This window comes from Mycena indigotica (assembly GCF_014461135.1).
Source record: "Mycena indigotica strain 171206Taipei chromosome Unknown Mind.scaff0005, whole genome shotgun sequence".
Lineage (NCBI taxonomy): Eukaryota > Fungi > Basidiomycota > Agaricomycetes > Agaricales > Mycenaceae > Mycena > Mycena indigotica.
Window position 1 is genome coordinate 2,649,425 of NW_023503004.1, and position 15,264 is coordinate 2,664,688.

The 15,264-nt window shown below is 50.3% G+C and overlaps 4 protein-coding genes across 4 annotated transcripts; 2 read left to right on the plus strand and 2 right to left on the minus strand.

Moving 5' to 3' along the window:
• Positions 1-94: 94 nt before the first annotated feature.
• MIND_00591500 (uncharacterized protein) lies at positions 95-5,170 on the minus strand (the record flags this gene model as incomplete). Its single annotated transcript, XM_037362673.1, has 19 exons — positions 4,732-5,170; positions 4,630-4,674; positions 4,550-4,583; positions 4,476-4,493; positions 4,327-4,424; positions 4,185-4,268; positions 4,065-4,142; positions 3,934-4,008; positions 3,758-3,886; positions 3,529-3,706; positions 3,336-3,478; positions 3,225-3,285; positions 3,123-3,177; positions 2,874-3,071; positions 2,760-2,824; positions 2,416-2,706; positions 1,765-1,995; positions 434-1,714; positions 95-383 (listed from the first exon to the last, which is right to left on the minus strand). The coding sequence occupies exons 1-19, from the start codon at positions 5,150-5,152 to the stop codon at positions 95-97; spliced, it is 3,774 nt and encodes a 1,257-aa protein (XP_037220594.1). The 5' UTR covers positions 5,153-5,170.
• A 928-nt stretch (positions 5,171-6,098) lies between these two features.
• Positions 6,099-7,139, plus strand: MIND_00591600 (Glyco-hydro-114 domain-containing protein; the record flags this gene model as incomplete). The annotated part of the gene is made up of 6 exons (XM_037362674.1): positions 6,099-6,222; positions 6,268-6,478; positions 6,531-6,606; positions 6,653-6,835; positions 6,886-6,963; positions 7,017-7,139. The coding sequence occupies 6 exons, from the start codon at positions 6,099-6,101 to the stop codon at positions 7,137-7,139; spliced, it is 795 nt and encodes a 264-aa protein (XP_037220595.1).
• Positions 7,140-7,621: 482 nt separating this feature from the next.
• MIND_00591700 (Glyco-hydro-114 domain-containing protein) lies at positions 7,622-8,360 on the plus strand (the record flags this gene model as incomplete). The annotated part of the gene is made up of 4 exons (XM_037362675.1): positions 7,622-7,727; positions 7,777-7,987; positions 8,032-8,107; positions 8,160-8,360. 4 exons carry the CDS (start codon positions 7,622-7,624, stop codon positions 8,358-8,360), a joined length of 594 nt encoding a protein of 197 aa, XP_037220596.1.
• A 1,773-nt stretch (positions 8,361-10,133) lies between these two features.
• On the minus strand, positions 10,134-12,125 carry MIND_00591800 (uncharacterized protein; the record flags this gene model as incomplete). The annotated part of the gene is made up of 9 exons (XM_037362676.1): positions 10,134-10,569; positions 10,616-10,753; positions 10,803-10,912; positions 10,961-11,111; positions 11,158-11,235; positions 11,286-11,538; positions 11,585-11,662; positions 11,708-12,032; positions 12,084-12,125. The coding sequence occupies 9 exons, from the start codon at positions 12,123-12,125 to the stop codon at positions 10,134-10,136; spliced, it is 1,611 nt and encodes a 536-aa protein (XP_037220597.1).
• Positions 12,126-15,264: the final 3,139 nt, after the last annotated feature.

The following is a 15,264-nucleotide window of genomic DNA, read 5'->3' on the forward strand; positions in this document are numbered from 1 at the left end:
CAACAAACGATTAGATTACTGTAGTCAAATACTCAAAATAGTCTTCAGAGAGCTTTATTTGATACATCGAGTTGGTACACAGTTCGATAGACAATTACCGGAAACAATACACTATAGCTAACTGAAGCAGATAAGACATAAGATAAGAGTACATCTGGTTTAGAGATGTTGAGGCCACAACCAGCTCAAAGTCTCCATCAAAATACCACGGGACGGCTGAGACTGGGCACGTGATATCCGTTCCAAGCGCTGCTTGAATGACGGCGGAGCACCCAGGCGTCGATACGGTGAGTAGCTCGAGGTCGACGTTCGTGATGAATGCGACGACGAACGTGACCGACCGGTGGAAGGTGATGACGTCACGCTCGACACCGGCAGGGAAGCTAGCGACGATGTGGGCGAGGCACTCGGCATTCCTTTCCTCAAGTCGTACTTGGCGATCGTCGCGGCAGCGCTTTTGCCCCTCTGCTTATAGACAGTTGACCTGCCCCATGATAAGGTCCGGCTACGTGGACCAGTGGGTGAAGAGTCGAGGACAACACGTGTTTGGCCAGCCTGTTGTCGTTGCTGTAGCCGCGCGGCTTCCGCTCTCCACACCTCCTCGGGGATTTTGGCAGGCTGAATAGTGTAAGAAGAGGGACGAGAAATTGGAGGGCTTGGATTCTCGCTAATGAGCTCGAATATTGAACTTGGCCGGTCATCGAGCTCCATGTCAATGACAGGTTGCGACTCTGTGAAGACCGGTGGCTCATTGACAAACGATGGGGTCACTGCTGCATAGCTTGAAGGACCAGCAGCACTCCATATGTTCGCTGGTGTTGGTACAGCAAATAGGTTCTGTTGGGTGGGTGTCGTACCATCATCCATCTCGATGTCCTGCAACGGAGGGGGGCTGACTACCAAGCTTGGCATGGACATAGACCAAGACGGTGTAGTCTGTGGTATTGAGCTGGACGGCGCAGGCCACGAGGATGTGGCTGGCTGGAATAGAGACGGCGTAGCAGTGAAAGCGGATGCAGTTGAGGTCTCATTGCTCGGTGAAAAGCCATTAGAACTCGAGGCGAAGGGATGCGCGGCATTGAGAGAGGAGGGGGTGCTCGGCGCCCCAAATCCGCTGCCGAATGCTGTTACCGTTGAAGCTGGCTGTGCTGAGTTGGACGACGACGACGAAACATTGTTATTGTCATTGGATTCCGTGGTTGAGCCAAACGAGCTTTTCGTCATGGTGGGAATAGACGAAGCTGGGGCAGAGTGACTGGAGCTGAGTAATGGTTTCGATGACTCCGCAGCAGACAACGTGGTGGGTGGTGGAGGATCGGACATGGTCGACTCGGCAGTCGAAGAAGAAGAGGCTGACTGCTCCTTCTTAATCCATGAAGGTGTGTCAAGGAAAGAAGGGATTGAGAAGCCGAGACGGGTGACGGGTTTGTAGTCAGACTTGACAGGCACTCTAACCTGCCTTGGTCCACTCTGGCGGTCAGACTCGGAAACAGCGAAAGCGCGTGGCCGTGTAGTGGGTACAGCCACCCCGTCGACATCACGACTTGAGCTGGCCGTAGTCGACGTCGCTGGCTGGATCGGTATCGGTTTCAAGTGTGCAGAGTCACTCAGACTCGGGGGTATCGCGGCTGCACATGTTGTGCGAACAACTGGGCCATCGTCCGCTGGAAACCTGGCAGCGCTTGTGGGGCGAACCAGCACTCCGTCGCTGTCGCTATGATTCAATTAGATCCCAGCAAGGATAAGAGTGATTCGAGTACGCACACTCTCCCCTTTCCTTTCCCTTCAACTGGTGGTGGAGCTAACAAGAGTTCGCCATAATTCTCCTCGAAATCTGCTAATCCGGCAAACTCCTTGTCGAAGAGATTGTCCATGAAGTAGGCGAGGTCGCTCTCAAGCTCGTGCTCAAGCTTGCCAATCGTCAGGTCGATAGTAGCGGGGAAGGAAGCATTCAAGAATGCCTCTGCGTCATCCAGACTTGATGATGCTGAAATACTGGAGCCAAGTCAGCTTGATTTTTGAGAACTGTCAACCCAAGAAGAACATACGCAACAGACATATTTTTTGGCCGCTACCCAGGTAGGAAGGCCGGTTGGTGTGTGGTGGAGAGAAGGAAGACGTGTAGGCCCTTCGACAGCTTGTTAGACGCCATCGTACTCACGCCTTGACCGTTGTTGTTGTTGTTCTTGGTCATTATAGCAAAAAGGGAAATGTCCGGTGATCACGCGCGAACTCCATCACACAGCTTGTTTAGTTGGAATGATTATGGTATATTTCATGAGGAGAGGCAGCCATACAACTACATGCGAACTACAACAAATGCCTAGTCAGCCATACGAAAACACCGAAAGCCAATACAATAGCCATCGCTCCTTGCGAGTTCAGGCCCACATTCAGGTTGGTCACATATCGCACCCCAGCACTAGTGCGAGATGCTCAAACGAGTCAACAACCACGTCAACTTCTCCACCTTCAGCTTTGCTCCGCACTTCCCCAGTCCCGTTCACTTTGCCTTTCTTCCCATTGGTCTTGCCATTCATCTTCGAGCTGGCGTTGATAAGCCGTTCCGATGCACGATGAACGTAGATAGTCTTGAACCCCACACTGGCAGCGACACTAAGTTCATCGACGTGGGCTGAGACGAGAGCGCATTTATTAGGTGGAAGACTCATAGTCGAGGCAGCTTGAAGATATGTGTCAGGCACCCTACTCAAAAGTTTAAATTACTCTTTTAATTGGATGAACAGCATGAAGCATACCCTTTGAAGCTTCCAAGCACAGTGCCAGAGAGACAAACGTCCCAGGACAACCCAGCATGACGGTTCTACGATTCTGTTCAACCACGTATCACGGGTAAAAAAAAAGATACTGACAATTTGTGTTTGTGTTCTCAGCGATTCGTTACAAATCGTTCCCACAGTCTTAATTGTCTTGATGTTCTTCAGTCCATCTTCAACATCGGGCCATGGAAGTAGTTTGCTCCAGAATTCGACTAGTTGTGTGCGAACTGGCGCCGTCCACTTGGCTGCCACGTCGGCTGCTTCCTTGCCAGAGAGAAGAGAATCCAGTGACTTGAAAAATACTTCAATTAATCGAGACGGGAAGAGCCATAGAGTACTGACAGTGCGATAGACTGTGGGGGCATCCAAGGCGCTACCAGACTCTGCGAGAGTTCGTCTACGGAACAAGGTGAGCTTGAACGGAGAGCCTGAAATAAGGCATACAGATTGGTCATGTAGATTTCCCGCCACTTCATCGCAAAACCTTCCCAATCCATCTCTTCCGCTGGCATAGATCTTAGGTGCTGGATTAATAATGGATAATGATCAACATACCCTCCGCCCAATATCGCCTGGCCGTTCTCCTTAATTCGGTAGCAACCGTTCCCTGCCAGTTCAGCACAGTCCCGTCCAGATCGAAGAACAGCATTTCAACTTTCGTCAGAGTAGTCGAGTCGTCGTCGGCGTAGGCGGACCTTCTATTTTCACACCATCAAAAATCGGGAGGGAATGAGAAACAAGACCGTACGTGTCATGGTCTCGCTCGTTCAAAGGGAATCTCCCAAACGTATTCTGCGACGAGCCGCGACGACCAGCTGCAGTCGATGAGGTAGAAGTAATATTCACTGGAGCCGATTTGCCGCGGGGGCCTGGGGCGGGGCTTGTGGGAGTGGGAGGGTTCTGACCAAGTCGGGAACCATTGGTATCTGACATGTTTTAACCTCAAGACGAACAACAACAGAATGCACGACACTCACTCCTCAAGGCGTCTTGATTGCTGGGAGTAAATTGGCGATACTGCTGTTGCTGTTGGTCTGCGAAGGCTACAAATCGGGTATCGATAGGTGAGCTTGAGGTAGTGCTAGCTTTACGAGTCCTGATGGCATCTGCTCCGAGTTGACTTGCTATTTTGACTGCAAGATGAAGCAAATACCTGGTGAGACGGATATTCCGGTGCTGGTGCGATAAGATTTGGGCGATTCGCTGACGTTACCAGGGACTGGGACAGCTGGAAACAGAAATAGTCCGTCAATGGCTATACGACACAATCGATTGACAACATACCAGGCGAATGAGCACGATGTAAACGCGCCTGCTCTTCAGCAAATCTACGTTGGACGTCGGTCTGACGTGTGATTTCTGCTAGCGATAAGAAATGAGAAGGAATTTAATGTGGACACTCACCCGGAGAGTGCGCTCGATTGTACCGTGCCTGCTCTTCTGCAAACTTGCGTAACATTGCCGCGCTCTCATCAACACTTGAACTAGCTATCAAGACCAATTGAGCGAAAAGAAGAAATAGAAAAAAAAAGAATTAATAACACACCAGGAGTATGAGCCCTGTCCAGCCTTGCTTGTTCTTCGGCAAATTTGCGAGCCCGCGCTTCGTCAACCTTGTTTCCATCCTCAACGAAGGGGTAGGAGCTGAAATGCATGATTGGTATCGAAGCTCCACTGACGTAGGAGGTGGCTTACGGTCGGCCTGCCGCCGTTCTGTTGGGGGGGTGAGGGTCAGAAGTTGTCGCGGCTGTGATAACCTAACTACGCACGATGGTCTACTTCCAGTGTTGTTATACATGCCAGCTAATCGCTTTGTGAGATGGACCAGAGGGTGGTAGCGAGGACGCACCAGCCGAACCCGGTCTAGTACCGCTAAGAAGGGAGGTTTTGTTACCTGCCCAGGCAGCTAAGTTTTTTGCAAGAGGCAAGAAGGAAAATGACGGCAACCCACCAAGCGATGATTTCCCGCGAACATGCCCCATCGTCGAGGCAGGCCGTTGGGTGTCCCAGTCACCAAAATCCGACGCATCTCCCACGAAACCACCCATTCTCGACTGAGCTCTGTCTGAGGTAACGCCAGCAGCAATGCCATTAGCGCTCCTCCGAATTCGCTCCTTGACTAGCTCGTCAGCGAGGCGTCGGGTCCCGTCCGCCTCGATAACGTTTAAAGTGTCTGTGTACTCCTTCAACAACGCCTGTCTCGTTTTCTCATCCCGAGTCTGCTTCAACTTCTCCATCATCTGTTTCTTAGCATTGAGCACCGTAGGCTCAAGCTCAGCCTTGATTTCCGAGTGGACACGCTGCTTGAAGGCAGCCAGGTCCTCCCCATCGGCTGGAGAAGCGGGGGTGGACTGGATACCCGTCATGGGCATCGTGGTCGGCTCCAAGTGGCCAGCCGGCTAGCCTGCCATCCGACATGATCCCTCGAGGCGAGCAGCCTCGAGGCAGAAGAACGCGATCACGTGGATGTCATCATCTGATTCACCGATTACACGACACGTGTCGGGTCGAGCGAAAGCCAGTTTCAGGTTCCTATCCAGGTGTAAGTACATAGAATGCTATCATAAATGTTTGACCCTGGACTCTCTTGACATCAAATGACCAAGCTCACGAGTAATATCATCGCGGTAGAGTCACTGCAATTTTGAGTGCTTCCCAAGAGTTCTGGGAGTCGCTGCCCGCCACGTATTGCGGTACCGATGCGAGCGCTAACGTCACCAGTTTGCACAGTTCCGCTTGACAAGATCTACTTCAAACTCGTCGATGGCGTCATTATGTACGCATGATCACAAATATAGGAAAGATGAGTGTAACCAAACTTACACTATGGAGATTAACAGCGACTTCTTTCCAGCGAGCACCTCCAAGACTTCACCTCAAATGCAAAGGTCCAATTACTGACTCATGATGTGACCAATCCCATTGATCCAATCAAAGCTGTCACAAATATTTCTTTTTTTCTTTCCACCGTTCCGTCGTTCGTTTGTCGTCAGATCTGAGTCCAACACGAGAGTCCTGTGGACCAGAACTGCGCGAAGCTCATGTTCACTTCTATATGGATGGTCAACAACGGCGACGGTGGCGACATTCAACGAAGGTCGATGAAGATTCTCCGTTTAGAATCATTGCGGTCATAGTCAATACAACCTGAAGACTCTGGTTCCCACTCCAAGTAATCTTGACATGCTCATGAAGGACCCAGGTGCGCTTACTTTCATGTGGTCGGGAAGCCATCCTCAACATATAAGTAGCTGACGGCAAACAATCTGACGACAAAGCTCTGCTTTCATTGCCACCCCTCTCTTTCCCTTGTTGACAATGGCGCACTACATGCGTGGCCTTCGCTTTCTATTCATCGCGGTCTCCGCTCTCAGCTCCGTTAATGCGATTCCCAATGGCATTACGCTCTTCGATCCTGCTGGCGACTTCGACTACCAGATTGGTAATGAATCTACAACTAACAGGACTCATTCTGACTTTATGATAGGTGGATCTTTTACCCCTGCCTCGTCTGTCACCACGGTTTCTCGCGACAAAGACGATAGTCCTGCTCCGGGGCTATACAACATCTGCTATATCAACGCTTTCCAGTCGCAGGATGGTGACGACAAGACCTGGTGGGAGCAGAATGCTGCAAATCTTCTCCTCCAGAAGAACGGAAAGCTTGTGATAGATCCTGACTGGGACGAGTACATATTGTAAGTGGTTGACGACAAATAACCAAGCTCCTGCTAACCATTATCTGACCAGTAACACGACGACCGCTGCCAACCGGAATGCACTGGCCGTTATTGTCGAGCCTTGGATTGACGAGTGTGCATCCAAGGTCTGTTTTTTTTTCGTTATATGGCGTGTATTAAAGTTCTCATTAGGGTTTCAATGCAATTGAGCCGGACAATCTCGACACGTACACCCGGTTCAGCCAGCTGACCAAAGCCGATAATCTCGCTTTCGCAAGAATTCTTTCGGACTATGCACACTCTAAGAACCTCGCCTTTGCTCAGAAAAACACGGCCGAGCTGCAGGCTGCAGACAAAACGACCGGTGGCTTTGACGTGAGTTGCCCGATCCTGAAAACAGGTTGACAAATGCTGATCCAGTGCAGTTTGCGATCGCGGAGGAGTGTGCGGTCTACAACGAATGCAGTGCTTATACAGCGTTGTACGGCAACCATGTCCTTGAGGTGCGAAAGAATAGCATTCCGTCGAGCGAGCTACCTACTCCGTTTCCGCTTAGATTGAGTATTCCGACAACGGAATCGACTACTTCAACCAAGCTTGCGCAGCCCTCGGTGCCCAGATACCCATCAACTATCGCAACCGCAACGTGACTCCAAAGGGTGTCGATATGCACTGCTGATGTCACCAGAATACGTTACTCGAATGAAAAAAAATATTTGGCCATACAACACTCACGTTCTGCGCAGCACAGAAAAACTTCAAAAAGCACACTCTCCGAATGACCCGCATCTGAGCGATCCGCCCTGCCTTCTATTGACCTTGATCTTGACGACAAATCTCACCAGCCGCAGATCCCGTAGGTTTGAGGCAGATTATCAGCTTCTACATTTGGGAACTCAGATCAACTTCAATGCATCGGCTTTCCAATCAAGGAGGTTTGAATTGAATTTCCTTCGTTCGATCTACGAGTGCTAGTTTTTTTTTGTCTCCGTGCAATAGGACGTTGCCTTGCAATATCTTTCAGCGTGCACTGCACTCGGCGAAACTTGCCTGTCGTTTTGAACTCGCCACCATATAAAGCGGGCAACTTTCAGCTACCAACAACACACACTCTTCTCCTTTCCTTTCTCAAGCCCTCAATTTATTCATTCCAATCTCAATATGCTCGCCCTTCTCACCATTTTTGCTGCCCTTAGCACTAGTATAATCGCTGCTCCAAGCTCGCTCACACTTTTCGATCCTTCTGGCGACTTCGACTACCAGATCGGTTCGAGCCTGCTTCTTCGCCGTCCGCATGGCTCAACTCATGTCCCAAGGTGGCGCGTTCACGCCCGTTTCCTCCGTGACCACCGTATCGCGCGACCGAGCAGACAGCCCCGTCAAGGGCCTCTACAATATCTGCTACGTCAACACGTTCCAATCGCAGTCCGGATCGGACAAAGCTTGGTGGGAGAAGAACGCAGCGAGTCTGCTTCTCCAGCAGAACGGCAAGCCATATCTGGATCCGGACTGGGACGAATATATTTTGTGAGTATGGACAACAACGGGGCGGTTGATGTTGAATGATCTAGTAACACGTCCACCGTTGCCAATCGGAATGCCCTTGCAGCCATCGTGAAGCCATGGATCGACGAATGCGCATCTAAGGTCTGTTGAGCTTTGAAAAGTTTATTGCATATTTTTATAACGCGGTTTGAAGGGCTTCAACGCTATCGAGCCTGACAACCTCGACACATACACCCGTTTCAAACAACTCTCCAAAGCCGACAATGTGGCTTTTGCCAAGATCCTCTCAGACTACGCGCACAGCAAAAACCTTGCATTTGGACAGAAGAACACCGCCGAGTTGAAACAGGCTGACAAGACCGCTGGTGGCTTCGACGTTAGTGTTCATTCATGATTTGATTAACCCCCCCAGTTCGCAATCGCGGAGGAATGCGCTTTCCAAAGCGAGTGCAGCGCCTACACGGCGTTGTACGGAAACCATGTCCTTGAGGTACTGTACCTACAGTTACATCGACGGTCTAATTCTGGTCACAGATCGAGTATTCCGACAACGGCCTGCAATACTACACGGACGCCTGCACGGCGCTCGGTGCCCAAATACCCATTACGTATCGCGATCGCAAAGTGACTGTCAATGGAGTAGATAAGCACTGCTAATAACGGATAACTCCAGCCTTGCACGCATTCGGCAGCCTCGCCAAGATGAAAGTTTCGAGCGCAGGCAAGACTTGCCTCGACAGTGGGTCCAACACGATGAGTAAGAGTATCAGCAGTTGTCGAGAGCTAATCAATGCCTTGTCGAGCACTGGCCATGGGTATTCCTCCAGGATATGCATGCCGTCTGGGTAGTAGACCGCATGACGCAGCGTTAACACAAGCTGGTGGATGGGACAATCCTTGATCTGTGGAAGAATGTTGAGGAGGCACGCCAGAATATTTGGCGCAGTGCCTTCGAGTGTGAGATGGCAGAGGTTGGGGTTGCAAGCCAAATTCATCGCGTTGACAAGACGACCTGACAATAATCCATATTCAGAGGAGAGAAGAGATACTAATGAGAGAGAAACTCGCCTGGAGCATCATTATCCCGGAAACGCAGTGAAAGCGACTTGAGCGACCGCCCTGTCTTTTCAAGGTACGCTGCGATGGCTGGAACCTCCCGTCGGACGATATGGTGCAATGTCAAAGTCTCAATTTTCGGCACGCAGTTGTCCAGTTTCAGCAGCCAATTGAGAATATAATCCAAGTCGCAAGTCAGGGTAAGCGTCCGCAAATTAGGAGGGAGCTGTACCCCAGAACCCAAGTCTGACGAGACGGAGCCGAAGTCGCCCATCCTCAACCAGCTTCCACCAAGCTCCAACGACGCAAGTTGAGGGCAGAGACATATGCAGTCGACGACCTGCCTGAGTGAATCGAATCGTGACTTGTAGTCGAAAGTCAGGTGCTTTATACGGGTGGCGTCGACCAACGCCTCGCGGAGGAGTGATTTGGTCAACGTGCGGGAAACCTCGTCCTTAGAGGGACGGAACGCAAGCCTTGTTGTCTTGGGGAGGCTGGCGATGACAGGCACCAGCTCACAGAGTGTCGCATCGGAGAACCGGATTTGGACCTCTTGAACGACAAGTGCAAGGTGGGGTGCGGAGGTAAGTATGGAGGTGAAGGCAGCTGCATTGTGAGCGGTCAGCAGGATGGTCGAGTAGAGATGGTATCGACTGGCAGGAAGCCATTGTCGACAGACAAGTCCGCAAAGTGCTAGCGAAGAATGGTCTGCGTGAAGGAAGTCGATGATGGTGTCCTCAACCTCAGCGGGAAGGCAGCTCATTCTGGGTCATACGAGACAGCGTTAGCTTGGCCGGTCGGTTATAAGTAATGGTCGCGTACCAGTCATTATACTGCCAGCATCTACACGTTGAGGGAAGAAGCGGTGCCTTGCTTATGCTTCATGGCCAGCCTAAACGACCCGCCGCAACCAAGCAGCCCTGGCCAATCAGGTCGATTCGGGTCCGAAGATTGGTTCTTTGCCACAAGGCGGGGAGCGACATCGGTTACGATGAGCTCATGGGTGTTTGTTATCAAAAAAGTAACGGACGAAAAATTTCCTCAACTTCACCCGGAAAATAATGTCGATGTACTGCTTTAGGAACGATTCATACAGAGTTTATCTTTCTATCTAACGCAAAGAAATTTTGATATTCAACTCGTCAGCGTCGGTGAGGTAGAAATCTTTGATTGTGTGCACCCATTGCTCTGCCTCTGGTTCAGCGAAGCTCATGTCGTATTGCTTCAGTATCGCGCTCGCCGTCATGAGCAATTCGCGCCACGCGAGATTCTTAGCGGCACAATTTGCCGCCCCCAATGAGAAGGGCATGAACGCCGCCTGGTTGAGGGTTTCTGCCTCGGTTGAGGGGCGCAGCCAACGGTCAGGATCAAAGCCCTCTGGGGAAGGATAGAAATTCTTCTCGCTCCGATGGATAGCCCAGGCAGGTACGCAGACTTGGGTGTGTTCCGGCACGAAAAAGCGACCAGCAATCAATTGGGGATCGCCAGCTGGGACTCTTCGGGGCCCTGCACTAGGAACAGGCGGGAAAAGTCGGAGGACTTCCTGTCTAAACCCATTTCAGTACACCGAATTATATAAGAGTCGAAACCTACAGGCAGGCAGTGAGGAACTTGAGCTCGCCGTGTTTTTTTGAATGCGTGATGATGGAGTCCAGGTCGGGGTAGGCAACGTCGACCTCTGCTTGAGCTCGCGCATAGATGTCTGGATTGCTTATCATGCACCAAACAAAACTGTAGGCTTCTCAACCCACGAAGGAGATAGAAAAATGAAGGAGCTCACCTACTCAGTGCCATAGAAGAGGTGTCCGATCCAGCGACGATAGTCAATGCGCTATCAGAGACTACTTCAGCTAGTGTAGGTTTGACCTTTTCATAACCGTCTTCGTCCATCTGCTTTGCGTGTAAAAAAAGCACAATGAAACTGATAATCAGCATTACCAAATGATACCACAGATCTCTATGTGACTTCGGACCCGCAGCCATCCGAGCCTTAGTCCGTTGTCGCGCGAAGACCCGGAATCGCTGAACGGTTGGGACAAGGTTGATGGTTGGCCATAGCCACGGTACTTGAGCTATAATTGTGGATAGTCTATTGTTTCATTAATAAACGTCGAGCGAACAACAGGGAAACCAACTTGACGCCTAGCTTGTTGGCCGCATATACCCCATCTTTGTCTCCGGCATCTCGCATCATTTCAAATCCTCCACCAAACCTTTGTGCAAGTTAGCACGCAAAGCTATGGTTTGGAGTCCTCCGACTTACGCCATATCTCCCATAAAGTCGGAGGTCAAATATGTAAACCACGCCGCTATATCCACTTTCTGACCGCTTTTGGCAAATTCATCGAGCCTCGTCAGAAGAAACGCCACGCGTTTGGCCAGAATCACTTCAAAACCTTTCATCGATTCGGTGCTCATGCCGCGATTCCAAATGCGTCGCCTATTTGCATGAGCATCGCCCCGCAGACCAAGTAGATTGGTGGTGCCAAGGTTGGGGTCTGAAAAAATGTTGTAGACTGGAAAAACATCAACCGGGAGCAACACGGAGCAAGGGAAACGAACATTGGCCTTTTTGGAACCCTCTTGGCCCCAACACGGACTTGACTGAGTCTACATTGATGACGGAGATTTCGTTGGGTCCTATATCCGAATGAGATGGAGTATGATACGATGTCTGTTTCTCACCAATGCGGACACAGTCTCCGTAACGTTCATGCAGCTGTTTGAGAACATGATGTCTATATCCACTCATTCCTACTTTGACTGCCCACAACTTGGTGATCTTAGCCATATATGGGCCAGGGATATTGGCCAATGGATGCCAAGGAGAAAGGCGGTACGCAGTAATCGAGAGCGCCAATGTGGCGAAGAACACGAGGTTGACCAAGGCGAAGTCGACTAGGGATCTGCGGCCTAGAGAGAGGACGAGAACTGGCGGCTGCAAGAGCAGCACGAGTAACGCAGTATGCGCCGCCTGAGGCTCATGACGGTTGCAATATAGGTGATTTGCCTGTGTCAGACAGTTCAGCTTCGGCATTGACAGTAAATGCGAAGCACAAACCAACGCAAGAAGTATGGTGGGGAGCAATCTATCGGACTCCATTGTGAGGGTATTGAAATGGGGGGCTCGTGTTGAAGACAGTATTTATATATACTTTTCGGAAGCTTGCTCTCTCTCTCAAGAGTTTCGTGTTAGTGGCAAAGTCAGGATCGAACGAACTATGAATTTCATCCGATTCTGCGGCCATCCTGACTCCACAGACGGGTTTCGCAGAGCACCGGAGATACGGCAGATTTGCCACTGTGTGATGAAACAGGTTTAGCATCCTAATGCTGGGGTTAATAGCCTACCTTCTCAGAATGAAGGAAATGATTCGTTGCTTGGATTAGGATATCTAGAGTTGCAAGTAAATCCAACTTTGGGAGTTGAAGTGCTGCTTAGAAATCCTCCGATTCTCTGGGGTTGGATGTAAACTGAAACCTTGACTCGGACTCCGACCCCAGCAGTTCGTCATAGGGGAAGCTGAGATGTAGGTTCAGAACTAGCGGTACAAATCATAGATAAGGACCGACTTTGTGCTACCTTCGCTTGCGAGCTCGATGCATGTCGATTGAGAGCGTTGAAACTGATATTGATTACTCCCTCGAAAGTTGGGATATAGAATCTGAAGCGCGATTTGGAAGGGATTGAGCGCACTACTAGTAGGACCATGAAGAGGCGGCCTAAGACGTATATTCTGGCTGCTTATTGGTTGCGTCGACGACGGCTACCACATCAATTCATTGTCATTTCTTCTTCTGCCGGCTTGGTATACTCGGAGCCGTGCTCCGCTTGGTTCGGCGTTGCACACGATACAACTCGACGAGCAAGCGAACGAGACGCGGGCGACGTTGCTTGAACTTGCTTCCACACAGACTTCTAGTATTGGTAGGACTGCTTTCTATGACGCTATTAGAAATAACAGGATTAGCTAGCACACAACGATACCTGCTGGTTTCCGTAGCCCCCTAAACATCATACATAAAGTCGTGGCTTCAGGCCTTCGATGGGCCAAAATGCTTCGAAACATGCCTCACATGGGGGCTTTCGGCGACAAACAAGTTAGTGTGACTTCGGTGTTACAGTGACGTCACGGTCTTGCAACTTCAAGTTGAAACCGACAACAAGCCTCAAGACTTGGTCTGTGGGCTCCATATAAGCAACACCAGGTATAAGGTACTGGTCGTCGCCCAAAATAAAACAACCCACCCAACCGCACACCTCTGGGAAGGCTGAATACTTAAAGACTCTTTCAAGTGAGCATTGACTTTGCGACTTCTCTCAGCAATTGACAACCAGGCAAAGTCAGACACCGTAGACACTGAGATTTCCGTTTGACACTGACCTGCAGTTGCTGTATCCACCGACGTCCACTCATGGGAGAACTAGAATTCTAGGATGGCTCTCAAGACTCGCCCTCGTTACTTATCCCCTTTTCTGGTTGGAACGCGGACCCGGCCTCAGGGACGCCCAGTCATGAGAATTGGGGTGGCATCTTTCGCTTGTCGTACCAGTCGTCGTCATCTTCCTGGCCGAGACATGGCGGAAATTACCCCAACCGAAATCATTCCGACTGTCGGCGGCTTCCATCTCGCCTCGCCTTTTTGATGCATCAACTTGGTTCAAGCTGACAAAAAACGTCGCCGCTCACTCGCAACTTGTCACTGCTGTTTTCTGAAATCTCTCTTGCACGGTGTCATCATTCACCAACCATACATTCAATGTGGATGGTGGTTCTACGTCAATTTAGTTGCTCATGGAAGAACATCAAACGTCGCTCACCTCGTTGTACCCCAGGCTACATCCCGTTTTCTGCCCAGAAATAACGGTACTTTGACGCTACCTTTCTAGGTTCCGAACTCAGAGGAGACAGGTCTTGGCACTCCGAGTCGGTCATCGCTCGATTCTTCGTTCCGTTAATATCCGCCCACCGTCATCGATGGCGATCCGTCTGCCTTCCCCACATGGTTAGCTGACCCCCCGCATTCCTTCTCCCGTGCTCCAACGATATATTCGTTATGTAGGTCAAGCCAGCGCGGGTGAGGGTACATATAGAACTGACTGCTGTCTCCCCCCTCCTCAAATCCTCCATTCACCGCAGTGTTATGATCCAAAAACGGAATCTTCCCGCAACGCCAATCTCACTGCCAACCCCTTGTTCTCTGGCAAGCTGATTGGCCCTTAATCTTGCGTTCATAGACCTCCACGATTCTCACATCAATGAAATCATCACGAATCCCGAGTCATTCAACTGACCGGCGATTCAACAAAATGCGACCTCACTAACTCGCAATACTATCGTCTACAGACTCATATCTAAGGCCCTCCCTGCGGAAATTTATTAGTACACTTCATCTCGTTGGTTTCCCCCCACTACTTATTGCTAGTCTTATTATTTCATGCAGACCGGGACGCTCATATCAAAACCCTTCCTCTAAAATACCCTTTTTCTCATTTCACCTTTGTCACAATACAGTGCTTTCGCAGTCCCTTATGACGTCCTAGATCTTCTTAGGCTCGACACGTTCAGAACCCGAATTACCTAATCTGGGCAACAGGATACAGAGGCAAGAAAATCAAGTTGTAGTTGACAGATCCTGGATACGCTCCTCACGCGTTTGGTTCCAAAAGAAGCGTATAACAGAGGGCAAATGACCGCTCGGACAGATTGGTGAGAGACCAACAAGCCACGAAGGTCAGACGAAGAGGGTGGTCATGACGAAAGCAAGCATCGAATCGGTCAGTGCAAATTTAAAGTGGGAATACGGAAGCAAGTACATGCTGGCAAACACGACGGACAAAGCTGAACGATGCCGGCGGGGAAAGTTTATACCATAAACCGTGGGCGCCGGCTTGTGACCGTTTACACCTCATCGAAGCTTTGCGTTGTTATGAAGCCGAGAGAAGAGAAGAAGACATCGTCATACCCGAGTGGGCTGCATTCGTTCATGACCACTGTCTGACACAAGATGTACCACATTTTCCTCGAGAACACGACTACTGAATGTGGTTTGTCACTGTCGTCAGAGTGGAGCACGGGTGCGAGTTCAAGTTCTGTGAGCCTATCAGACATGCGAGTTTTGTTGCGGCAGCCCCGCTTATTCATTTAATACCTCAAGCAAAACACAAACTCGCCTATTGTCGGCCTCGGAGTCACTTATAGCTTACTTGCGCCACCGTTGACCACATATTTCAAGTCGTC